The following is a 27,643-nucleotide window of genomic DNA, read 5'->3' as shown; positions in this document are numbered from 1 at the left end:
CTTTAGCTAAATCTAGTGTACGATTCCTTTAGGAAGTATCATGATGATCATCAACCATCAGTGTTTTCTCTGTCCACACTACAGCTTCACTTAAGAGTTTTCAAAGAGCTGTCAAAGTTTTCAGTGAATGAACAGGAGGGAGATTCACTTTCAGAATCACCCACATCACAAAGAACATACAGACAGATTCACTTTAGACTCTTCAAGGTTTAAATCTTTTAAAGCTTAAAGGGAGTTTGCATTTATGTATAGTCAGTGTTGGAAAAAGCTTTTATGACAAGAAGTGGACCAGGCCATGAAATCTGAGAAAAGCAAAGCGTGATAGATTTTTATTCTCATCACTCTCTCAACTGAGTGATTCATACCCGACTAAAGACTGGAAAAATCTATCACTTCATTTTATCTGAGCGTGACCTTGGCTTCTGGTAACACTGTATGACACAGTCACACAGAAAGAGAGGATGACATGATGCATGTTGAAGGTTGAGACTGAAGGTGCCACAGTCTGCTGTCTGATCCTCATCAACACTGAGCACAGCACTGTCCCAGCAGGCAGTAAACACAACGCAGATGACACACGCACACATTAAATTACACTTTGGAGATAATCACACATTTAATCAGTGTAGTTTGCTCTTTTGAGAGTGTTGAAAAATCCTTTTCCTGAAATTCTTTACATAATTAACATAAACAAACAATAAAAACTGTGCTGCGCTCACATTTGGGAAGGTGAAAACGTACATTTTACACATATCAGGCTGTCAGACTGTGTGTATTCGCTGTGTATGGGAGATAAAGTCAGCTAACAATAATAAGTAAACAGACAAAACCGAGTGCAAACACAGACATGCACGTTCTACTGAAGGATGATCTTCTGTAGTTCACAGGCACAAAGGAGAGATGAGGAGGAGAAAGATGAGAAACAACAGATAGAAAGAGGCAAAGAGAGAGCGAAAGGGAGGGGGAGAGTGTATGAGATGGAAAGACAATTCAATTTCCTCTCCCTCAGCAGAGATGGGTGATACGGTCAAAACTGGATTACCTCATCTCAAACAGAACAGGACAGGGTTTGAATGTCTGTATGTTTATGTGATTGAGGTGCAGGAAGCATCTGATATAAGGTGGTTTCTCCTCCAGGCTAGGCTCTGTCTTTAAAGGTCACATATTGTATAAAGGTAGATGTCCATGTGTTTGTGATTATAAAGCAGGTCTAGGTTCTATATTAATACTGTGAAAGTATCAAAGCCTCAGTCCACAGAGAAATGCACACAGCCTGTATTCAGAAACTGAGCCTTAAAACCAGCCGTCAGGACTTCTGGATCTTTGTGATGTCATAACAAAACAGTCGCCGCTTTCAGCCACACACCAAGCCCTGCCCACCTGGACCCACCATCCAACCTTGCAGGATTTGGTTTCTCTGAGCTCATAGCTTCTCTTCTGAGAACAAGAATTTCCCTTCTATTTGTCAGGTGGACACAAAAACCACTCCATTAAGAAGATGAGCATGTTGCTCTGCTGGTTGACGAAGATGTTTACCATAATAAGCTGCCGAATATTGTGTTTTCAGCTGTCATACTGCCCCCAAGTGGCAAAAAAACATCCGTTAATGCAGCTTTAAAATTCCACAACTGAATGAAACCATATTAATTGAATTTTTTTAGGCATATGACTAATGTTACAGGGTCACCTTTGTGTATTGACACATCCTGGTGCTTGATTAACTGTAAAACAATCTTCGCCTTGGATTAATACTGATACCAGAAAAGAATGCACAGGCTCCGGCCAATCAGGATCCAGCATCCTCAGTGGATACAGTATAATATATGATTAACTGCACTGAGACTCCATTACCAAAAATCAATGCTGTGGCGTTGTTGTCCCAGTCCAGTGTAACATTCTTCATCAAAGGTGATTTTCTAGAGACTCCAGTTTTCTGTGGATCACTGAGGAAACAAACAAGATTCAGCAGCTACCAATAAGAGCTTAAAGGAGAGTTTTGTATTGATGTGGCCCAATCGATCCATTTCCCTTTGAGGGATTAAGGAACACACAGCGTGGACTACCTACTTAAAGCTCAATAACAATGCCTGCAGTTGTGTTCTTCCTCTCAGCTCGTTCTCTTAACACGATCATGGGAGAAGTGATGAGAAACTATCCTGTTTGTTAGAGATCAGAGTGTGGGAGGGAACTCTGTGCGCCGCAGGAGGACGAGCCCGTCTGGTCGTATTCAGAGAGCCTTTGAGCCAATGTTGTTGTTCACTGTTGTTCCTCTTATTTTGAACTTTCTTAAAATCAAAACCATTGGCCGCTGCTTTCCTGCTGCTGCCAAAACATTTTATCATTATTTCTCTTTGTTGCTGAAGCTCTCTGATGAGAATCCAGTTTCATTAAAAGTCTTTTAGAAATGTTTTTAACTTTAATCAAACTCTAATGGGAGAATTAATGGTGTTTGCCATCCAGATGCCAAAGCACAGATTTGTTTGGGGCTTGCGATTTATATTTTCACCTTCCTTTTAAACATTTTGGCTTGTGAATCCAGTTAAAGGTGCTGGCAAATGATGAGAAATGCTATTAGGAGTGAAGAGAGAAAGGAAAACAGACAACCACGAGGAGCAAATGGAAGCCAACAAACAGCATCCACAGAGGAACAAAGACCATTGGAGAGCGTCTTTTAACATTTTAACTGTTTTATGTTGTACCGTGACTAAACCTGGCAGTTTGCTGTTGGCAGGCATTTCAAGGTTCTCTATTGTAATAACTAATAGTTTGAACTATAAAAAAAGCATAAAGTGAATTATAATGGCTCAGATAGCATTATAAGCTTGGCCTTCAATTTTGTAGATGGGTATTATTGTTATTCAACTGATTAAAAATTCATAGTTGTGCATATCTAGGACAAATACAAAACAAACAGAACCACTAATACAAAACTGAAAAGTCATGTTGTTGTGATCTGTAGTCAGTCTGCGATCTTCATCCTCTTTGTCTCTCTGCCAGTTAACTGTTCTGATTTCATGCATCGTGCCCAACATTTGAACCCTCAAACACAGCTCTCACTTCACCTCGCACTCATCTCATCTCCTGCAGAGCACAGCTGATCTGTGGGGACTCCTTCACCTCTCGTCTCATACTGAACGATGAGTTTTACGCTCCGTAACACAGATTTTATCACCACAGACTTCAGGGAATGTGTGAAAAACACACCTGCACCTGTGCTACATGCCCTGTCCTGCTGTTAATGTGTTTTTATCACCTCTGTGCTGGTGTTGCAGCAAGACAAGGCTTGCTAAGCTGTAAGTGGGGCTGGGTAGTGAATCTGACTACTTCCTGGTCCCTACAGAAATGTGCCCGTGGCACTGAGTATTAAAACTGTTAAGTCATAAAAGCTGTCACCAAATGCACCAAACTGCACTCCACTTTCATATCAGATACTTTATGGTTTAAACATCCCATAATTTACATTTTTCTTGTGGTTTATTTAAATTGTTAATATTCATAACATGACACATTTGTGGTTTTAAGAACTGAAAACCATCTCAATATAGTTTCACATTTTTTTGAGTGATGAAAAAATTATAGCAGATTTCAGGTAAACAGAGAGAAACCAAATCCTGCAAGGTAGGATGGTGGGTCCAGGTGGGCGGGGCTTTCACAGTATTAATCTCAAATCTAGACCTGTGTTAATCAAAAAAGTCATGGAAATCTCACACTGGTTCTTGTGCAGCTGCTTGTTCTTGGAAAAGACTTGAGAAGTTTGGCGTCTTTCGTTACTAACACAATTGTGATAGTACTGCAGCAGTAGGGAGAAAACATGAAGCCAAGTTATTTCATTAAGTTAGTAAAATACTACAATCTCAAAGATTTTCATTTAAATACATTTCTGTTACGTTACCTTCTATTGGCGGCATGAGGGACTAAGGTGGGATGTCATTGGACGCTGGGAACTGATCCGTATATACTGTAGGTCACTATTGAGTGGGAGAAGGAGTGATCGATGCTGAAGGTTTCTCCAGGGAAACCACAAACAGACACTGTGCACAAGCTACAGTGGCCACATCACACTAGCACAGAGATACTGAGGAAGAAGATGAAGGAGATAGCACTAAGGTTCAGGCAGAGTAACAACACAGATCTCTTTGTGTAAACAATGAGATGGGGAGCGTTCATTGAGACACCACTAATAAAAAATGAAAAGTGTTGGTAAAGTTCCCGGTACACTCCAAACACAGTCCCTCTCTGTGTGGACAGACTGCACAGACAGTTTAGTGTTTTTGATGAAATTTGAGACTCCTGACCTGCAAGCTGCTTTTTCTGTCATAGATGCTTTTATGTTAAATAACAATGCCTCTGCATTACACAGCAGTCTGAGATGTGGTTTTATTAGAAGTATAATGTCCTTTTGTCCTTAACTCCTCCAGTGTTTCAGGCACCACATCACTTAAGACTCACAGCTTCAGGAGATAAATACTTTACCTTGGAAGTGTCCTCCAAGTGACATTTAAAAACTACTTGTGGATTCAGAACACTTTCAGATGCCTGGTGTGTGAGCGAGTTGAGGCAGAAAGCATTAGCTCACAGTGAGATGGGAAAACAAGCTGGGAGAGAGTTGGCTCTGCAATCTCCCACAGGATGATTTCTATGGCACAGATAGATGTGACACACAGGAACAGAGGCCTGGAGCTGGACTCAATAACGTTATTTCCACCTGGTATAAAGCTCTGCAGTCTGTATCTCAGGGTGATGACATCTGACTCTGATCACATCTCTTTACATTCATACCTGGTGTTAATAACTGTGTTGGGCTCAGATATAATCGCAAGGGTCGACCCAAATGCATAACAGATACATTTATCGAGAATTGCTCATTTTATCTTCCTTATCGTGGGAATTTTTTTATAGTAATGATCCAGATCGTTTTACCAAACAGCCCTAATCTCAGTACAGAGGATTGGTAGTCATAGCTGGCAGGCTTGCCAACAAACAGTGCGTCCAAGTTGAAGGGAAGCTTCTGTATGAGCTTTATTTTTAGTACTGACCCAGTAAAAGTGCTCTTCCTCCAACTTCAAATCTGTAAACCTCACAGCATAGAACTGAGAGGATTAGCAGCTTCTATTTGTCTTATGTGATAGCAAAATCAATATCTATGGCTCAGACTGTTGGTCAGAATAAACAGCCATGTTTTGAGATTTGCAAGTGGGCTGTGGGTTGGAAAAGGTTTTGAACCACTGTTACAGACAAAACAATTATCAGATAATTGAGAAAATAATCGGCATATTAATCACTAATAAAAATAACAGCCAGTTGCTGCTACATTTTTGAGTTTTCTCCAATAACTGATTCATCACTTGGTCAATATTTATGTCCGAAAATTGTGAAAAATGCCCATCACAAGGTCTTAAGTGATGTTGTCCAACAGTTTAAAATCCAAAGATATTCAATTTGCTGAGAGATAAGACAAAAAAAACTGAGGAGCTAAACCACAAAATAATAAAAAAAAATACACACCATCAGAACCACATACTCACACTCAGCCTCTATAGAACAGGCAGGCGTCTCCTCATAATTAAACCCTACGGTGCAGATCAATACATTTGCAGTGTGATGGATGGCTGGCAACATAATGCACAGAGAGAAAGAGAATCTGGATAAAGAAAAGAAGGAAGAGATGGAGAAAGACACAGGAGGAGACGAAGGAGCAAGAAGCAGTAATGGGATCTTCTTCTAAACCGGTGTGGTCGATGGAGATCACATATCTGCTGAATCTGACTGACCCAAGATCTGCGGCTGGAAAAGGAGACCAGGGCTGCAGTTAGAGCTCCGAATGACTTGTTACAGTCCAGGACTACAGCAGTGTGACAAGTGGAAGACTCCTGGTTGAACAGATGCTACAGGGTATGAAAGGCAGGGTTCAGAGAGGAGGACGAAAGAGAGAGAGAGAGACACACAAAGAGGAGGGCAGCAGGAGGAAACAGAAGCACAGAGGGGCAGAAAGTGTTGTGCGTGCTGTAACCCTGTTACTGTGATTGATGCTGGACATTAGGTTTTGGACCAGAGGAGACAAGTGGGTCAGCTCAGACCTAAAACCATACATCACTGCAACACTGAACGTCCCTGCCCTCCATTACAGAGGCAATAGCTTACTCTCCTAATTAACAGCTATTCATTTGTGTGTGTGTGTGTGTGTGTGTGTGTGTGTGTGTGTGTGTGTGTGTGTGTATGCTTACAGGACAAAAAGCTTGAGGCAGAGCTAATAAAACTAAGTAAAGGAGGTTTCCAAATAAGCCACCAATCTGTCAATAATCCCCCTGCCACACCTCCTGTGTGTTCCAGCTCGTCAGACATATGCTGAGAATCAGACACACAGTGAATTAACACAAGTGTTTATGTTCATACACACAAGCTACCAAGAAATCCAACATCCTAGACTATGTTTTATTGATACTCTCAACTCCACTCAGAAGCACCGACAGGTTAACCAGCCACAGAACGAGGAGGCCAGACAAAGACACGCACTTACTGAGCTTCTGTGGGTGATCTAGCCGTGTGTGTGTCTGTATTTGTAGTTACCGCCGCCCCCACCACCACTACCTCATTTGGTGTGCTTGTCACACAACGCTCTCTGCGTAAGATACCACACACACACACACACACACACACACACACACACACACACACACACACACACACACACACTTGTCTCAAAGTGCAAATGAGAAAACCAGACTGCGCTCAAAACATCATTAACCAGAGCTCCCAGGGTGCAAGGTTGACACACACACACAGACACACACAGACACACACAGACACACACACACACACACACACACAGAGACACACACACACACACACAAAGTCTTGTGGTAGAGTTCTGTGTGTAAGTCTCTGTTATAGGTTTATATGTGGGAAATATGCAAACACAGACACACACATCACAAATAACAGGTGAAACTGAGAAGAATGTCCAATCACACCTAAAGACTGAGATTAAGACTGAGACCAAGACTATAAACTGAATCTTTGGTGTTGTCCCTCACCAAACTAAAAGAACACATTGGGCCTCATGTAACAACACTCACAGTCTTATCCTGGGCTCATTATGTACATCAAGTTCATCAACATGTACTGTCACAGTCGAAGGCCGTACTGTACATTGTGTTTACATTGTTGGTCTTTCCTGACTTTAAATTTACTCCCACATGAATTCAACTCAAACTCACAGCTGTGGAGGAGAACACACACTCACTCAGAGAGCGGTCACACTGTTCTGGATCTCATGCAAATCAAACCTTTCATTTCCCATTAGCTCAGTTCATGGGATTATTTGTGACTGTTAAGAGCAAGAAAAATAAACACACATTCACACAGGCACACACACACACACTCTCTCACATGCAGCAAATCCAATGAAATCCTCTATAATTAAAGCAGACATGTTTAACTTCCTGTTTTGATTGACAGGAGGAAGTTCCGCCTCACTAGATCTCATTAATCAATCCCTGCACACAATCAGTCCACCTGTCAATCAATGACTCAACCTCAGAGCAGATCTGCTTATCAAAGACAGGCAGAGAGAAGTGTGTGTGTGTGTGTGTGTGTGTGTGTGTGTGTGTGTGTGTGTGTGTGTGTGTGTGTCTCCTCTACAGTCCAATAAATAAAACACTAACCACTGAGAGCTGTCTGAGTGAGTCTGGATTGAAGGACAGAATTTGTGTGTGAGATCAATAAGAAGTGTGTCCTCTGTAAATAAGTCTGTGTGTGTGTGTGTGTGTGTGTGTGTGTGTGTGTGTGTGTGTGTGTGTGTGTGTGTGTGTGTGTGTGTGTGTAAAATGTGTGTCCTGCTGTTTGCACTTCTGCTCATTCTGAGATTCAATTACGTGGAAAGAAGGGACAGAAAATAGAAAGAATCGGGCGGAGAGAAAGAAGAAGTGGAGGCAGACAGGAAGAGGTGTTAGACAGAGAGAGAGAAAGATGAGGCCGTTTCTTTCTAACTCTCCAGGGCACCACAATTCGTTGTTAACAAACAGAGACACACACACACTTTGACCAACAGGGAATTCCAGTCACAAACACTATTTTCAGTCAGACAGAAGAAAGTATAAAGGTGAAGAGCACGTCCTGGAAGCTGAAAACTAATCTGATAGAGAGCGAGAGCAGAGAAACAGACACCAGCTGATGAAAAATAAACATCTGGCGAGTAGTAACGCGTGTGTGTGTCTGTGTGTGTGTGTCTGTGTGTGTGTGTGTGTGTTAATCTCTGAGAAGAGCATCCTTGGAGCCACCAATCCATCACCAGACCACAGTGGAGTTCCTCGCTAACCCTCTCAAAACAGGAAGTAGTCATTAAAATCCAAACTGTCAGTTGAAAACGAGCAGGGTTTTCACACCCGGGCCAATGGGAGCGGTTCTTCGGGACCCAGCCGGCTGCCCTCGGAGTCTGATCTGTCTGAATACTGGTGTCAAAACCATGTGCAAACCCCATCCACAGTCTGCGTACCAAACATTAAAACCAACTACTGGGATATTTAAGTCAATAAACTACTTCACTACTATAAGAATCACTTCGGCTAAAAAAGGGAGATGTTGTGGTTTAACTTTGGAGTGGAAGTTAAATCCAGCTATAATGTACAAATGGTCATAATTCATAAAACTTCTGAAATATCCAGGGAAGGAGCTGACACACTCATTTCTGGACATTTCTCATAATCGATCAATTATTTCAGTGATTTATCAAGAAAATAAAAGAAACATTCTCATGTCCTGGCTTCCAAATTTTAGGGGTTTTTCTTTTCTCTCTTTCTCGTTCTCTTTTTTCTCTGTTGTCTGTCTGTGTATGGAAACTGAATATCTTTGGGTTACAGGTCCCATATTGTACAAAGTAAGATTTCAATGTCTTTTTTGATTATAAAGCAAACACCTTAATATCTGAGAAAACCTTTTAGAACACTTTCCACCATTTTCTGCCATTTTACAGACTAAACATCATTTCACTGAGAAAAATAATAAAAAAGTTGCAGCCCTAGTGATGCTACACACTACACACCCAGGTGTGATTGGTTTTCATGGTGTTATGTGTGATATCAGGACAAAAGTAACAACATATACTGTTCTCCTTGTTTGCAGAACTCACATGCTCAACAATGTGATGTAGGCGGGGTATAACTTTGTCATGGATATGTTTCACAGAATGGATTCACAATCTGGATGACTTCTGCTGAGTGAAAACAAACTCACAATAAAACTCTTTCTCCTAAACGACTGGGGAAAAACTACCCTCCATATGGCCTTCAGTATCCCAAGGTGGGAAAACTGCCTAAACCAAAACATAGCCCCATAATCAAACCCAAAACAATTCTCAGAAGGTTGTGTGTGTGTCTATGTGTGAACACAGTGAGAGTGTGTATGTACGTGTGTATTCCCTCTGCTTTAAAAGTGTTTTCTGTTGGAGTAAACAGTGGAAAGACCAAAGCAGAGGCCTGTGGGGATCCAGAGAGCAGAGCCACATCTTATCTCCTCTGCTTTTATCTGCTTTATGGGAATAAATAAAGCCTGCATTACCCCCCCTCCTCTCGCCAATCACACACACACACACACACACACACACACACACACACACACTAACACACGGTGAAACTAAGCTTGCCTTGTCGAACACAAACACACTCCCAAAGTTAATCAAAACAAGCCACGAGGCTCGATGAAGCTATCGATTTGCACAGGAGGCTCAGAGCTAAAGAGAAACAGGAGGAGAGAGCAGCAGAAAGAGAGACGACCACGAGGGCGCTCACCACATCTCCCAACTCATGACAGTTGCCAAGGTGACAAGGACAGTATGTTTCTGTAGCATCTCTGCGTGGGCATCTGTATGAGAATATTGTGTATAAATGCATGTATGTGTCTGTGTGTTGATAAGGATCTTTGTCATATCAACGCTTCAAATAAAACACAGGAGAAGTGTAAAATATGGGACCTTTGAGACTAATGTTGTATATATTGATGTAGCTGATATCAAGTTTACAGCATTAACTGAAAATACAAACAAGATCTTTCTCTATATTCACCTTCCATCATGTAATGAGTAGTAAAAACTAACCTTAACCCTGTGCTCAATGGACACGGACTCTGTTTTCATAACTTAGCCTGTTTTCTGTCCATTAGCAGCCGGTCTCCCACACCAAATGAAAAGGTGAGAGCGTGCTGTGGCATCTTAAGTGGTTGTGATATCAAGGCTGCGGCTTCAAGCAAGCAAACAATAGGAAGCTCTCTCTCTCTCTCTCTCACACACACAGAGGCATTAAGATCCAGTACATTTAATCTTTTCCATTTGTGCTGAAAAAGTTCCACATCTGTAACTCTCACTTGTGTTCCATTTAGAAAACTCCCTCACACCGTATCTGCTTTTTAATTTATATTCCATTTTTCTGAATCTATTTTATGTTGCTGCAATAAATCACTGTCCCCGCTGGCATCATTAAATTGTCATCTTGTCTCATCTTGTACCCAGATATACACACAAACACTAGAAAGACTCAGCGAGGACGACGGTGGGAGGAGGAGGAAAAGGGACAGAGCTACAGTCCTGGATCCACCTCAGCAGGGCTTTCTCATGAGGGTCTGATGCTTCATGTCAGTGGGCAGCTAAGAGGCCTGATACCTTAAAATAGACAGACACAACCTCATCCTGGGCTAATTCAATGGTTTAAATTAAATATACTGTACTGAGAGGAGGTGGGTGAGAGACTGAATGAGATGGGCAGGATAAAACGAAAAGCGATACAAGGGGGATTAACCAGCAGCAACAACACAACTACAATTCAGGGGGAAAACAACATGGAAAGGAAGATAAACGACAGAGGAGCAAGGTTGTTCACATTTCATTTTAGATTTTGTACACAAACTTCAAAAGATTAAGACTGAGAAAATTCTCAAATAAAAGCCAGCATTTAAATAACAACGAGAATCCTGTTTTCAATCACATTAATTCATTTTGCTTCTACTTTGGCTTTTTTCCAATGCCATAAATAAAATGTAATTCTTCCTGTAAATGTTTTATATCTAATAGTACCAGGAAATTAAGGGATTATCCCCTCTGAGCCAGTGGAAGGCTTTTAATGTGAATTGGTGAGCAGGACGTGACTGTTGTTGTATAAATGTCATCAATTTGTCAAGACAAAAGGTGAATGTGGCATAAACTGCAAAGGAGTATTTAAGAAAACATGGAAATGTCTCACCAAATATGATAAAATATATTTCTAAAATGCAGACCTGGCAGCCATCCTCACAGTAACCAAATCTTTATTCATTTTCTCAGATTAGTCAAAATTAGCTGCTGATATTGATTGAAACATCAGACAAACTAATGATGACTTTGACTCCATCTGTAACTGTAGGAATCATCCAGTTTTCTTGTGTACAGACCTCTGCCACATTTACTCTCATTTAAATTCATGGCAGTCGGCTTCTGAAGGAAAAAGGGCAGAGTAAATGGAGAAAAAAAAGTCTTAATTTCCACTTGAAACAAGTTTCTTCTTAGCTATGAGGAACAAACACAGAAAAGTCTGGAAATACAACCTCTTTATGTCGACTAATTATTTCAGAGAAATGCGTTGCCCGGAGCCTCGGCTGATGTTGTGCTCTGTTTTCCCTCTGTGCGTTCCAAATGTGCACTGATCGCATGCAGACACTTAATTTTTCATGGTCGGTCCCTAATTGCTGTCTGCAGTCAGTCATGCTGGCTCACACTGCAGGAGGCAACTTTTTGCATGAGTGTGTGCATTTGTATGTATGTGTGTATTTGCAGGTAATTAACACAACATAGTCAAAAATCAAGTGGAAGCAAATGAACCGGTAAACCTAATTCTGGTTGTGTGTTTGGCGTGTGAGACTCGGAGTGTGTGTCTGTGGATGGTTGTCACGTGCAGGCAGGAGGTAATTAGCTGAATATAGACCAACTGAAAACAAAAACATCTGACTTCTTCCCATTAGCTGCAAAGTAGTGGAACATCTGCAGGGCTGGAAATGGAGTCAGGTTAATATTATCATTATTACACCGACACACACACACACACACACACACACACACACACACACACACACACACACACACACACACTGGACCATCCAAGCTCTACTTTTCCATGCTCAGCAGGAAGGCTAAAAGCCCTTTGCTGCTAATAACGTAGGAGGTGAAACCCGACGTGTGAAGAGAAAAAGAGAAGATGGAGTAAATGAAGTACAGAACAAGAAAACATGCTCAGCAGGAAGAAGTGCGTGATGGAGGATGTGAACAAATATGGTAAAAAAGAAAGCAGAAAAGCAAAAAAAAAAAAAAAAAAAAAAAAAAAAAAGAGATTTAGGAGATTTAACCAAGATACGCTAGCAGATACACAGAGAAGGTTGGTGGTAATTACAGGTTCAGCAGCAGCTGACCGACACTCGGTGGCCACTGCACTGTTGAATACGCTCCCCACATTCTCACCTAATTAAAGCCTGTCACTGTGAGGAAAAATTGTAAAGGTTGCGCTCATGACAAATGAGGACAGAGGAGCGGCAGATAGAGCCCGGGGGCTGCATAGTTAACAGGACATGAGCCGATTTCTGCAAAAAAAAAAGTAGTGTTTGTTATGAAATCAATCCCCCTGAAACTCTGAGTGTGGAGTATAAAGAGCTTTTATTATGCCAGACCAGTCGCATGCTTCCATTATTTATTAGCCTATTTAAATCTTGTCATTAAGGACCACATTAGAAGTAAGATCATAAAGATAAAATAAGCCTCTATAGCTGCTTCAACTTTGGAAGTTGGTGACAAAGTTTGAAAGAGAAAATAATTAGCAGTTAAGAGACTTTTTATACTTGTGGCTGGTCACAGTGATTTTTCACTTACAGGCTCAGACTAAACTTTCACTCCTTATCATAGTGATTTTATTTCTGGGAACCATCTAATAAAAGAATAAAGCCCCTTTTCCACTGGTCAAAGAACCCAGTTACACCCGCTAACATCGGGCTGTTGTTGGCAGTGTAAAAGTGTACAATCAGCTTTCACCACCTGGTCAAATGACTCTGCAGTAGACACAGGTTTTTACTGGCTGTAACAGCACAAACACTGTACACAGACCTGTCATCTGCTCAGTGCTTTTACACCGGAAACACTGCAGCTACACTATACCAACGAATGAACGAGCGAGCGCAGCCATGAAATGAGTTTAAAAAACACGCAATCGCCGATGGAGGTGTCTCACACCGAAGCTCCGGGGATGAGATGCAACAGATCCGTTTCACCAGTCTGAACAGCAGCTAACAGCTCAGTCTTCATCCCCTGCGTCAGGGGACATGGGAAAGTGAAGAGAATACTTGTGTAAACTGCTTCACAGTTTCAGATATGCATGAATAAAATATTAATCTGATGTTTGTGCTGCCATTTATCAGTGAATGTCTCTCTTTACTTTTGCCTCCTTCCTCTGACAGAGGAGACAGCAGGTCCACAAGGCCACACAGAGCTCCTCACTTCATCTCAAATTCATCTGTCTTCCTCCTCCCCTCTCTCGCCTCCTCTACCCCCTTGTGTGGGTTTTGTTATTACACTGTGGCTTGATTTATTTATTCTGTCCATCACAGCGTTGCTCTTTCCCCCCTCCATCCCTCCTCCTGCATAATATTTTCCATCTCATCACGGGATGCTGCGCTGGTGTTGTCGAATCTCTTGTCTGCTGAGGTGTGAGGTGTGAGACAGGAAGGTGAACCTGTAACCCCCCTGACCTCCTCTCTGTCCTTCACATTCGACAGTGAAACAAAACAAAACAAAACACCGTTCACTTTTACTCTGGTGTGTATCCACAGTATCATAGCTTGTTGTGTGTGCTACTCTACAGATAGTGTATTTCCAGTGTATAACTCATCATGAAGTTGGATATTTAGATGGTGACTGAGTGTGATTACAATCTTTATGTATCTTTAAAGGTTTTGCTAGTTTAGGTGATTGTGTGACACGAACACTTGATATTGATTCTGGAGTTCCTCAAGGAATCATTCTGGGTCCTGTTATATTTCCTTTACATAAGCTCCCTCTGTGAAATATTTTCATCACAATGTCAACTACACAGTTTCGCTGATGACACACAACCTCATGTTTCTGTTCCACCAGATGACCTCAGTTGTTTGAGTGCTACAATTGCAACTGAAATGTGATGAATTGAACTTATCGCTCAATCCTTTGGCTGCTAATGGTGCATTCACGGAATCTTGATTCGTTAGCTTCATTATGTTATTGTTTTCATTTATTTCTACTGTTCCAGACAGCTCTTTGAGGTCTCTTTAGGTTGTGAAGTAATTTTGTATGATAGTATCTTTTTATTCTATTCATGATTGTCTAATTCAATCAATCAATTAATCAGTCACAATTTATTTATATAGTACTTTTCAAACAAATCAAATGCCATTCAAAGTGCTTTACAAAGTGACTGATGAAACAAGGGATAACCATGGATAACAATTTAGAGACTAATGCACAACAAAAAAACAATAGAGGAGAATAAAATAATTAAAGAATAGTTGAAATAATAAAAAGATAAAAAAACAATAGCATTGAATAATATAACAAGAAAGATGGGTAGTTAAGATGTTAAAAGGTAAATACTAAAAGATTAAATAGAAATAAAGCAATATAAAACACTACTTAAAAAACCTGAACTGCTGTATAATGATTGAACTGTTGAGCATATTCTGTGTTTTCTGTCTGTAACACCATCATTGCCTTTGTTGGACAAGACGGCCCTGAAACTGAGATTCTGATAATTAGGTTTTAATTCACTAATTTCAGATTACATCACTGTTTATCCAGAATCAAATCAAATATTAACCATTTGGGTTAAATTTGTTAGTAATTGCTGAATTCTTGAGTAAAAATGTTTTGTGCAGTTGCACTGACCTTTTGTCACCAAAATCTAACCAGTTCATCCTTCAGTTCCAGCTGACATTTGTACCATATTTGTTCCCTCAATGCATTACTGAGATATCACATTCACGACAATGGGACGGAAAGAAAACCTGAAAACATACTGCCTCTGGCCCTTGGTGTCGCAGACAAAGAGGCATAATAAAAACTGCCTCTGTGTCTCATTGGCATCAGTACAAACACAATATGATTATATGTAGAGATTTTAATAATAAAATTAAAATAATACACCAGCCCTGTTATATTACTGTAGTATGAGTATGATATTCCCTTACTTCTCCTTCACTGACTAGATTATAACACAAAAATTGACACAGTGTGAATTTATAACCTGTGGGAAATTAAATTTTCTAAGACAGCCACTGTCTGAAGTGAAGTTGTTCTTTAGTAAAAACAGTCTCTGCTGGGCGTCTTTTCTACTGCGGAGTCCAAGTTCAAACAAGGACACTGCAGTAATGTGGAGCCGAGCCGAGCCGAGCGGGTCTCCTCTCTCACCTGAACCTCCGGTACTGTTCGCCTGCCAGCTCGACTCGGCTCTGTACTTTCCTCCACCAACACACTAAGTGACTCCTCTTAAGCTTAAGCCTCTTCTTCTCAACTTAAAAGAGGATCAAGAGATGAAAGCAGAGAGAAAGGAAGGAGAGAGAGTGAAGTGAAGACAGTGAGTAAGATGACAGAGCCAGAATGGGAAGGAAGAAAATGGCAGCAACAATTCAGAGATAAAAAAGAAATTGATATACAGAAATAAAGCGTGGCAAAAATGACTATAAAAGAGAGCTGCAACACATGCCTATATCAGCTCGTTTTAAGTATTAATGTCAGGAAAAATCTTTTGAAGCCTTGTCCCAAAACTAAGGAGATTATAGAATAAAGGGGAATGCATGGAATGTCTCATCCATATGGGAAAAGTGGATTGGACACACATACTCTCTAGCTTAATCTGAGCATGAAGGACACAGGAAGCTTAGCTATGTTCATATACCAGACATGTCTCCACGCTGCACTAGAGAAGATACAAGATGAGGGATGATCTGAACCATCTGGCTCTGTCTGAAATGAACAGATTTCATTACAAATGTCTTGATCAGTGGTTCATACATATTCACGAGGAAAAAGCTATTTTAAAATAATGTCTACAAAATTTGTTTTACCAATTTAAACGGTTGGTTCCCACAAATAACCCAAAAAAGGCCCCGTTACTCTCGATGATCCATGAGATCTCGTGGTTTTTAAAGGGGCTATTTGAGCTCAGGCTTCACCTTCAGAACCTGGTTTAAATGTTTTTCTTTTCAGTTTCATGGTCAGTTTCAGTTATTTAGTGAACATCCCCCAAACTTCATAGTCTGACTACAACTATATGTTTCTACAGTAGCCTAGAAGAGACAAACCAACACTGGCTCTAAAGAAAGCCTTTCACCTTTTTTTACCTGAAAGGCCACCATAGGTTCTCATACACACTTGCTAAGGGAGGGGTATTTAGTGGGTCGTAATCTTCAACGTCACCACTAGATGTCACTAAATCCCACACACTGGTCCTTTAAATTAAAAAAAATTTAAAAATTGTTAAAAAAACATTTTCTAAAAAGTTATGTTTCTTAATATAAGGTATCAGTTAAGGTTTCATTTTGGCTTCGGTTCTGAAATTCAGATTTCAGATCAACAGTGGAACTGAAAAACATTTAAAGAATAAACAGCAGGTGCTATTTTGTTAAATGTCAAGTAAATGAGTGTGTGAATGTGTCCAATATGTGTGTGCATTTATATATTTATATGTGTGTGTGTGTGTGTGTGTGTGTGTGTGTGTGTGTGTGTGTGTGTGTGTGTGTGTGTGTGTGCGCGTGTGCGTGGTGAAGGGGGATGAACATGTGTGTCCTGTTGTCTCTCAGCAGGTAAACTCAGAACAGAACAGTTTCCTCCTTTAGCAATGAATCATGCTGATGACAAGGACAACTGACAGCCTACAGCAAGATGTGTGTGTGTGTGTGTGTGTGTGTGTGTGTGTGTGTGTGTGTGTGTGTGTGTGTGTGTGTGTGTGTGGTAAATGTGAAAATAAGCAGGACAGACATCATGTCGATAAACAAGGAGGACAGAAACTGAGCAAAACAGACACACATGCACACATGCACACACACCTCGTGCTCTTTCTGTTCACCATCTCCTCTGAGAGAGTCCAACCTTCAACATGAGTCATCAGCACAGTTTCTACCCTCAGAGCACTTTACAGTCCTGCTGCTGCTGCTGTGCTTTTCACCAGGAGAAATCTTGCAGCCATCTTGCAGTCAGACTGAAACCTGTACATTGTTTACTGGTTTCATTCCAGAGTTAACACTACAGCAGCGCTGTGTTAGTGCTACAGCTTTGTCTTAAGATGATCTGCATCTTAACAATAGAAAACAGCAGCTGTTGTGTGCATAACACCACAAGAAAGCATCTGCAAGCACATGAAAACACTATCATGTTTTTGTTTCTATTAAGCTCTTCCATAACTTTTACATGGCCTTCTCAAGTTTCCACAAAAAAAACAACCAGATCACTAATCGAGTGTCAGTAACTCGATATTTTGCAGATGGCTTTTGCATTCTCTCTCATGTTTCTAAATGAATTGATTTTCATTAACAAAACCAGAAAAGAAACAAAAAGTTTGGCAGTGGTGTCAAATGAAACAATAACAACACTTGTTCAGGATTTTTATAGGATTAGCATCATTGCTCTTGTATGTCTTTGTTGGTAGAAAATTACTAAAGAAAATTACTGTACATGTTGCTTCTTCTCATTCATCCCAGATTCAGTCTCTTTTTTCTAATTCTACAGAGAAACAAACTCAATGACAGGACGACAACATTTAGAGTCTAGTGCTACACAATCTCCTGAGAATCCTGTGACTACTACACTAATTGTTACAAAGACCAAAACTAAAAAAGATCTCCCACAACTAACCCCAACTACCCTAAGCAAAGAAAGAGTGTAATAAAAGTCTGACTTTAGATGAAGCGACCTGTACAACACGGAGTGTAAACTCCACACACAGCAGGGGGTAACTGGTTGTGTGCCTTCGGTGTCCTTCTGTTTCCTTCCTGGTTTCCTCTACAGTTTTATATTCTCCCGAACACACTTGTTAAGATGACTGGCCTAATTTGAAATCATCTGGGAACAACTGAGATCACTTATCACACATAATTTCATTTTATATCCCAACTGTCGACAACAAACACACCTGGACCAGAACCAACTTGGTCCAACTTGGTTTCTCATCAGTTCTGATTTTAAAAAATCTCGGGTATAAAAATGTTCTGATATCAAGGGTGACTTTGTTAAACCGTCCGCCTCGGCCAGAAGTGGAGGAGACTGGGTGAGAGTGCAGGAATTATTCATCATGTTCTCATGTATATTTAAGCGGCAGCTGCCTCAGCCTGCTCCCCAGCAGTTCCATCACACCAGCACGGAGGATGAGGTCACCGAGGGGGAGGCCTGACATGTGCACTGCTGGATGTCTGAGCGCAGATCTGTTTACTCCAGGTTTCATTTACCTCTCTGCACTGATGAGAGTCTGACAGATGACAGTTTTTGTCATGATGAAAGCAGCCGACAGGTCCGACAAGATACAACATTAACAACACGGAGGAATAAAGTGGAAAAAGATGTAAAATAAATAAATAAATGACACAGTCTCAAACAAAAGCAAATAAATCATTACATGTCCTGCTTAAAGTATGTTGTCATATAGATGATGTAATATTTATGCAAAATGGAAATGAGTAAAAAGGAGTAGAACAAATAAAACAATAAAAACATGTTAAAATTGTCTGTTAATTGTTTTTGTTTGACTATTTCTCTGTTGTCTCTGTTCAGACTCTACATCTGTATATTTTTAGCTCATTGTTTGATATTATCAACTGTTTTGTCTGTTTGTTTGTCTTGTTTTTGCTTTTCTTAGATTATACATCACGGTCAAAGTATATTAAATATAGTATTTTATTTATTTTATATCTGCAGTGTGTTGTGGTTTTATGATAATGAAACTTACTATTTTAATTAGACTGTAGATGTAAAAGTCCAACTAGGGACAAACTCTCTCCTCTCATCAGTTTCAGGATTTTTATTGGAACTATTGTTGAACTGCATCATCCCTGTTCAATAAAAAAAACTAAACCAAACTAAACTAAACTAAAACAACGTATTACTGCCTATGAGATAAAAGTCCAGACAGTGATCAGACTTCATGATTAATACTGATCTTCTCTTGAAAAGAAAATGAAGAACCTGAGGAACTATTTATTTAAAGTGAGAACAGTGTGTGAAGCCACTGCTGCTCTGTCAGAGACAAAACTCCTGTTTACTGTCTGCCAGCGGATGGCACAGGGTCAACATCAGTGATGAACACCAAGCTGAGAGCTCGGTTTATTTACCTGAATGTGGTTGTGTTAAACTCTCATGCATCTGCCTCAGTGTTTAATGACGATGTGCCAAAAAAACAGGCAGCAACAATACAGCAGCTCTCCACTTTCATGTTCAGCCCTGTATTCCCCCTTCAACACAGTCTTTCATTTCTTTTTCCCTCCAAAACAAATGCTAATAATATGCTAATCTGATTGTGTGTTGTTGTAAAGTTTCACCCCTTCACTGAATGAAGCTGCTCAGTGAAAGACGTGAGTTTCAAAGAGACTCAAGATAAAAAAATAAATCATGTTCTTTCACTCTGTGTGTCCATACACTGTCCAGGTGCAGAGCACTTAGGGGCAATTTTACAGCAAACACAAAAGCACACACAGACACACACACACCACCTGGCACTTGCAGGGGTTACCAGGCAATGCTTGGCCGTTACCTTCAGAAAACACACATACATGCACTTTAACACAAGTGTGTCAGAGAGAGGGAGAGTAGGCGCGAGCAGACCCTCGTCCATTAGTCAAGAGGTAAACACCATCTGGACGTCCGCAAATGTTTTCCCCAGCACACACACGCTCCATGAGATCCATTCATTTCACTTAATAACACACATGCAGGGACACATCAACAATGCGGGTGTTAACAACACACACATACACACCCCGAGGGAGGACGTTCGCCATCCATTAACATCATGGGTGGTCCTGGTGCTCTTTTTAATTCCAACACCAAGGGGACAAATAAACTGTGGCACACTAATCCTCCTACCACAGCAGCATCACAAGGTTTTTAAGTGATGTCATGTCGACTGCAGCCAAGTCGTATATGAACATTTACTGTTCAGCAACATGTGAGGAAACTGGCTGTTGCTCAGATACATAAACACACAGAACTTAGGCTACGCATGTAAATAAAGGCCTGAATTAAGATCTGTTGACTGTGATGATGATGATGATGATGGTTGTTATAAAGGTAAATGTAAAGGTTGCCCTCACAGTTATTAACAGCTGATTTTACCTAATCTCTGATATATTATCTAAAATCTGAGGAAGATGTCATGAGCTGCAACTCTGCCATAACTTATTTATTTACAATGATCTCCCTCTCTGTCATCTAATATTATCAATATGTAATATTACTGTCACTGAAGGACAATAACAGACTGCAGCGTATCATCCACTCTGCTGAGAAGGTGATTGGCTGCAATCTTCCGTCCCTCCAGGACCTGTACACCTCAAGGACTCTGAGGCGTGCAGGGAAGATTGTAGCTGACTCCTCCCACCCTGGACACAAACTCTTTGAGACACTCCCCTCTGGCAGGAGGCTGCGGTCCTTCAGGACCAAAACCTCTCACCACAAAAATAGCTTCTTCCCATCTGCTATTAGCCTCATCAACAAGGCTAGAGAGCCCCACTGTTGCTGATCAATTGCACCAATCACCAGAAAAAATTCCTTGTATGTGAAAACATACTTGGCAATAAAACTGATTCTGATTCTGATTCTGATTCTGATTCTGATTCTGTCAACAACACACAGGATTCCTAGTCAACATCAGGAAAACACATCACAACAGCCACAAACAACAAAGTCAAACTGTGAATGTCTTTGTAAGCAGCATGAGAAATAAAGTACAAGTAAGTTTATAAATGCAAAAATCTATAGGAATCCCCCTCTCAAAAATACAATCTTGTATTTCATAAAATATGACACAAAGGCTGAGAAGAGAAGCAGAGGAGACAGAGGTGAAAAACATGACAAGTGAGTCAGAGGGGCTCAGGTGTTCTTCCTAAATCCTAATGTAAGTCAATTCAAACCATGAGATGGAGCTTTAAGCCCTGTAATATAAAAACTCTGACAGCCGTGACCCTGAGGAATACGCTGAGCAGGCTCTGCTGTTTACTGGGAAGCAGAACCAGAGCAACTGAAACAGGGTCAGAGAGACAGTAACAGTGAACAGGAGTGAGGAGGAGAGGCTGCCAAGGAAAAGGAAAACATTAATAAACTTGCCCTTGAGAAACATAATAACCTGCGATTATTTTCTCAGCTAGAATAACTCTGCACATCAGATTTTCCATCTGAAATCCAGACTGCAGTTTCCTGCTGGCTGCATCGAGCCATCCCTCTGAGAGGGAAGAGAAAGCTCATTATGAAGTTGTTCAAACGAGCCAAAATAAACTACACACAATTCATTTTATATTAATAACAACCACCACAGACGGTGCTCCTCCATCCAGTCCGACCAGAGAAATATAGAAAAGGATATACATTTATCCCAGGCCCAGTATTTATGGCCTGTGTGCGCCGAGTGAAGGTGGAGCTGCTGAACATGCAGCTCATCTCTGTGTTTTATAGAGTAACGTGAAAAGTTCAGCACATGATTGAACAGTGAGATGGATGACGACAGGTTCTCCATATCCTACATTCACCGCTCACAGCAGAGGTGACACAAAGCAGTTGGTGATGCTCTTCACATGAAGCACAGCTGCCATCTGCTGGCAGCTCTCAGCTGTGGATCACGTTTAACAGGTGTCACTGCTCGTATCAGGTAATCCAGATTATTCTTTAAATCTCATCCTGAACCTGATGCGGCCTCAGCAGGTGAGATCCAACTGGGCTCTAATGTGGTTTCATTTCCTCTGAATGACCAGGTTTTATTCTGTCTTTTTACCTCTTAACCTTTATAACACAAGGTGACTGATTGTGCTTGGTTTCGCTCCCTTTATTTGCAGGTTAGGAGTAATTAGCAGTGATTTCCTATTCAAGTGAATGGGACTTTTGGATCCCTCTTTATACTGACGTTTTTCAATTACTTAGAAACACAACTCAGCACAATTACATTGATTAAACCTGAAATTTGTGGGTCCAGTAGAAATTAAACAAAAGAACATGAAAACAAAAAAGAGTGCAGTAATATTTAAAAATTTCATTCATCATTTAAGAGCAAAAGCCTCTCGATTGTGGTCTGCTTTGAAGAGCTCATAGATCTCTGACATAAGTCAAAAATAATTAATTAAGCGAGGGGTAATGGACCGAATTAAATGATGATGAAAACGTGGTAAACTGCAGCCGTCAGATAAAAACGTAGAGAAACTGCTTCAGAGGGAAAGAAAGAAAAAATAACCTCCAAACTCCAAACTGAGTAATAAAAAAGGAATCTGCCAGAATGTTCTTTAGTGACTGAATGTAAATTCCCTCTGTAATTCTCTCTACGACCAGCAGGAGGCAGAGGACAGCACACACACAAACACACAGACATGCACACACACGCACTGCAGCAGCATTCATCTACAGTACAGTCGAGTGGGGTCAGCACTGCACTGCGCTGCATTCTGACCCATTATACACTTAATTAAATACACACATACCAACGATACACTACACACACCATAGAGTCATTTCTGCTTCAAAAGTGTTTCTGTGGATGTTGAGTGCTGCTGCTGTGTGCGTGTGTGTTTTTGTGTGCATGTGTGTTTTTGTGTGTGTGTGTGTGTGTGTGTGTGTGTGTGTGTGTGTGTGTGTGTGTGTGTGGCAGTAAAAGCCTGAGTCATCCTCAGTCTCCCCCCTCCCCCCTGCATTCAGCAGAGGTTCGGTCTGACAGACAGGATCCATGTGGAGCAGGACAGATTCACAGTGAGTCTGCGGGTTTTCACAACATCAGAGGCAGATTTAATCCTGATGATTGTCACCTCTCGACAGACGGAGTCGAGAGGTGATGGATGTAAAGCTCATTCTTGTTAAGTTAGACATTTACCTGGTGATGACCCAGAAGAGTCAGAACTGTCTGTTTTAGTCCATTAAAAGTGATAATTCACATTTTTCTGCTGACGAATTCATGGAAAACTGTGATCTTGTGCAGGATGGACAAATACAGCTAGTTCACCCTAATATTCTTAATTTAAGAAAATCAAATCTTCAATCCTGAATCAGAGAGGAAGTGATTTATTAAGATTATAAGGAGTTTTCGGTCTGTGTGTGTGTCTGTGTATGTGTGTTGGGTTTGTGTACTGACCAGTCCGGTGAGGGATGGAGCAGACTGTCCCAGGGTCTGGCTCCTCATACGGACCAGGTTGTTGACCTCTCCTCCTCCTGTAGATGCTCCCCCAATGGCCCCGGGCCCTCCGAAGCCTCCAGAGGGCCCCTGCCAGGCCAGCTGACTCACCCCGGCATGCAGACTGCTGGACAGAGGCAGCAGCTGCTTACCTGTGGAGGGAGGCAGGAGAATATGACTCAGCTCAAACCCAACCAGCCTGCTGCTCCGTTACACCTGGACACACAGCGCTCGGTTCTGTTCACACTGGACTAGAATCACCTGAGTCTCACTAACCTTTAGTCAATCATAACCACGTCTGATTCAAGCATAACAGGTCTCCACCCTGAACACTGAAACTCAACAACAGCCCACATTAATCAGCTGTCATACTCCTGAAGCCAACACACAAAAGAAACATAGAGAACTAACCAACAATGAAAAAGAAAATACATCCAACCCCACGTTTCTGAGCTGCTGTTTCACTGAGATTAATATGATCACATGACGTCTGTTTGGTGAAATATGGCAGTTAATCTGAGGTGGAATTTTCACTTTACAGATTACGGACGGGGCAGATCGGCACAGGATTAAGAGCACGGAGAGTTCCTCTGAATCACAGGATGAACTCGGGTAACACCAGTGAATAAAGCTTAACACAATTAAAGGGTCAAAGCAGTTGACCTGCCTCCCTGATGCAGCTTCATCCAAACACAACTCACTGTGTTTGAGTTGAGTAAAGAAAGACAAGATACAGAGACCACAAATTCTAAAACTAAACATGTATTAGGGTCTGAGGGAGAAAATGTTTTAAAGTCATAAAAGCTGTTGTTATCAGAATAAAGTTGTAATTGTACATTAAAAAAAACAAAATCATATTAATATGAGACTAAAATCATAATTTCATTAGAAAAAATTATAATGACACAATGTTACACAAAAGGCTGAAATATTATGACATCAAAATCGTAATGTTACAGGAAGAAGTATTTCAATACTCTGTCAAAATAAACAACCACTGGAGCCACTGGTGGGCCACGAAGGTTTTGCAAGTGGGCAAACAAATCATTTGCAAAACACTATGATTTTGATGTGAAGATGTAATTACAAATAATAATAATAATGTTTTTAAAATGAAATTATCTTTGAGAACATTAAGATAGTTGAGAAACTCTTCTTATTATTTTTTATTTCTTTTTTTCCCCCAGCATTAGGGCTCATCTCTGACCACAGCGTATACTTGTTCAGTTGTTTTGTTGATCTTAGTCTGATTGCAGTTAAAAGCTGACATCTATGGCAAAAACTGGAGTATTAGAATGAGGTGATAACTGCTTATTTTTTATTTTCCCCGTCCTGCGTGTACGTGTGTGAGGATGTATGTGTGTTACCAGTCATGGCCATGCTGCTGCGTCGCGCCCGGCTCTCATCCTGGCTGAGCTGTCGGTGCAGTTTGGATTTTGTAGCAGCGGTTGCTGCGGGCGACAGGTCGGGATTACTCAGCTTCCTGAAGAGGAGAGGAGGGGGAGCCGCAAACTCCTTCTGGAGGAGAGAGGAAAGAACAAGAAGATTAATTGGACTTCACATCATTATTCCACATCATCCATGAACGACATGTCGTCAAGCTCAGACATCCAAACCGACAGCTGCCAAAGGAAAAAACCCAAGTGCAGGTGACCTGATAAGAGTCTCTTTACCCATGATTTCATGCTGCACCAAGTCTGAAGATCCTGAACACCATTAACAGGAGTGTTGAATAATGATAATAATATATAAAACCTGGGGATTTGTTAAGAAACAATGTTTTTGAATCAGCCAATTGACTCCGGAACTATTTGTTGGTGCTGCTCTCTGGACCTGCTGCTCTCCTTCAACATCAAAGCTTTTCTGTCAGATCATAGAAAGTAGTTAAATCAAATGCTTCATGAAAGTCAGAAGTGAAACAGTGAAATTAAGCAGCATGAGAAGAATTTGATTCAAAGTGATGTGACATGACTCAGGCTCAGACATCTCATCAATTCTAAAACAAGGATGTTGTGGAGATCTGCTGTTTCTTTCTGTTCATTGTAAACTGAAACTATCTTTTGTTTTTAGACTGCTGGTTCAACAAAACAAGCATTTTCAAGACACTCATCTTGGAGACAGGAGACAGGTATTTCTCCTGGTCATTTTCTAGGCCAAAAGATAAATCAAAAAAATAATTATCACACTTGGCATTGTCCAGTATCTTGTCTGACACAGCAGACATTCACCGTGTGCATGGCAAAACTAACTGTGATTAATTTCAAGTTCACTTTAAATTAACAAATTCCAAGAACTGCAGTCAGACTGTGAGAGAGGGCGGAGAGCCAAAACAAAGTCATAAAACACAACACTAACCACAACACACACAGACACACACCTGTTTTTCACAGAACACAACTCCAGCAGTCAGCAGTGTAAAGAGGCTCTCGGTGGGGCGATGCCAGCTCTCTCTGTCATTAGCCAGCACTTTCAGCCTTGACAGTCTCTCTCTCTTCCAGACTCACCGAGCAGCTGCAGAACAAGTGGAGAGGCTGATCTATAATTCAGAGTGATAAAGGCTATGTTCCTTTGGACTTCCTCGATATCCCCGAGCTTTCCAAAGAGACACTCCAGAGAAAATACAGAAAATACAGTACAGCCAATACACACACACACACACACACACACACACACACACACACACACACACACACACACACACACACACACACACACACACACACACACACACCGAAGGTCTGGGTGTGGGATTCTTGTTCAAACGATTTTGGAAACAACTGCCATTGCCATGGAAACAAGGCCTGCCTGGGCTCATATCCTCCTCTCCTCTGTAGCTGGTGGACCAACCTGACGAGACTTTTCCAGAAACATCTGGACAGCCCACGCTAACACACACACACACACACACACTCAGCTCCCAGATGGCTGCATGTATGAAGGAGCCTTAGTGAAAGCTTCCGCCAGTAAAACCAGAACCAACTGCTCCTCTCGAAACACAGTGATAAACACCCATTAACATGCACAGGCAGCGTAATCATGTGCAACCTGCAGCCATTAACTCAGGCTGGAGGAAATGAGCCGCAACAGGCATTCAGTGAACGCTCGAGCATCACATTAACATATGAAACCAGTGGGCACTTGTTGCCTCATTTCATGTCAGAGCAGCTACTCATCTACGGTCACAGCCTCATGCTTCATGAGTGAGGAGACACTTTCACACTGCAGCTGACCAGTATTCAGTGAGGACAGAGGAGGGTGATATGGGTAAAAAAAACTATCACTGTATTTTTTCTATATTGTAGTATCAAAGAATTTTTGGGAGAATGAGTAAAGAAACAGTTTATATATAAAATCATCATCATCATTGCTCAGTGACACTGTTTTCTGAATGATCCAATAAAAATATAGCAGATTTCAGGGAAACACTCAGAGAAACCAAATCCTGCAAGGTTGGATGGTGGGTTCAGGTGGGCGGGGCTTGGGGCGTGACCGAGAGCAATGACTGCTTTGTTGTGACATCACAAAGTTCAGAAGTCCTGACGGCTGGTTTTAAGGCTCAGTTTCTGAATACAGGCTGTGTGCATTTCTCTGTGGACTGAGGCTTTGATACTTTCACAGTATTAATATAGAACCTAGACCTGCTTTATAATCACAAACACATGGACATCTACCTTTATAAAATATGGGACCTTTAAATGAAGCTACTAACGCTTCACATTCAAAGCCTTCCACATTAGACAAACTCATATGGCTTCTACAGTAAAGCAACTACAGGACGAGCTCAGTTATAGGTTGCATATGTGGCAAATCACGTATAAAATAATCTAAGTCTCTAACTATGTTCCACTCAGACATTATAGACATATTATTCTATGTGTGAGCAAAAACTTTTATTAGTTTTTAAGATACCTTTGGACACTTTTGTTTTTTCTGGCGTTTTGATCAGTTTAAGAAAAAGTGATCAAATTCATAGATTGTTCAGATGATGAGCTGCAGTCAGGTGTCAGGCTTTATCCAAAAATATAATTACAAAGATAAAACCACCTTGTTTTTACCTTTGCTCATTTAAACATGTGACCAGAGCGTAGGAAAAATTCCTTTCCTGTCATATTAAGTCTGACTGTCGTGAATTATTGTATTTTTGCTGTCTGACCTGCTACAACCGAGGCTGTGCAGCTAATGATGTGATGTCTCCGGGGGAAATACACTCTGTGTTATTACATGTTGAGTGCTGCAGCAGGCTGAATACATTTGAATTA

The 27,643-nt window shown here is 41.0% G+C and overlaps 1 protein-coding gene and 1 long non-coding RNA gene across 6 annotated transcripts in view; both read right to left on the bottom strand.

Moving 5' to 3' along the window:
- The window catches only part of mast2 (microtubule associated serine/threonine kinase 2), a 158,914-nt gene that overhangs the window by 100,200 nt on the left and 31,071 nt on the right, over positions 1 to 27,643 (bottom strand). For 4 of the 5 annotated variants that reach the window (XM_071486596.1, XM_071486598.1, XM_071486593.1 and 1 more), the window contains exons 2-3: positions 24,752 to 24,902; positions 23,346 to 23,536 (exon numbers count right to left, since the gene is read on the bottom strand). In XM_071486596.1, the coding sequence (XP_071342697.1) occupies positions 23,346 to 23,536; positions 24,752 to 24,902 (342 nt within the window). The remainder of the gene's footprint in view (positions 1 to 23,345; positions 23,537 to 24,751; positions 24,903 to 27,643) is intronic. The other variant, XM_071486594.1, reaches the window with a different exon arrangement.
- On the bottom strand, positions 16,692 to 20,477 carry LOC139626300 (uncharacterized). The gene is made up of 2 exons (XR_011692194.1): positions 17,060 to 20,477; positions 16,692 to 16,841 (listed from the first exon to the last, which is right to left on the bottom strand). It is a non-coding gene; the product is annotated as an uncharacterized lncRNA (long non-coding RNA).

This window comes from Trachinotus anak, unplaced genomic scaffold, assembly GCF_046630095.1.
Source record: "Trachinotus anak isolate AG129_WGS33_773 ecotype Australia unplaced genomic scaffold, CSIRO_AGI_Tana_v1 ptg000010l, whole genome shotgun sequence".
In the NCBI taxonomy this organism is placed as follows: Eukaryota; Metazoa; Chordata; class Actinopteri; order Carangiformes; family Carangidae; genus Trachinotus; species Trachinotus anak.
The sequence above is the reverse complement of the archived record's forward strand: the minus strand, read 5'-3'. Positions and strand labels throughout refer to the sequence as shown.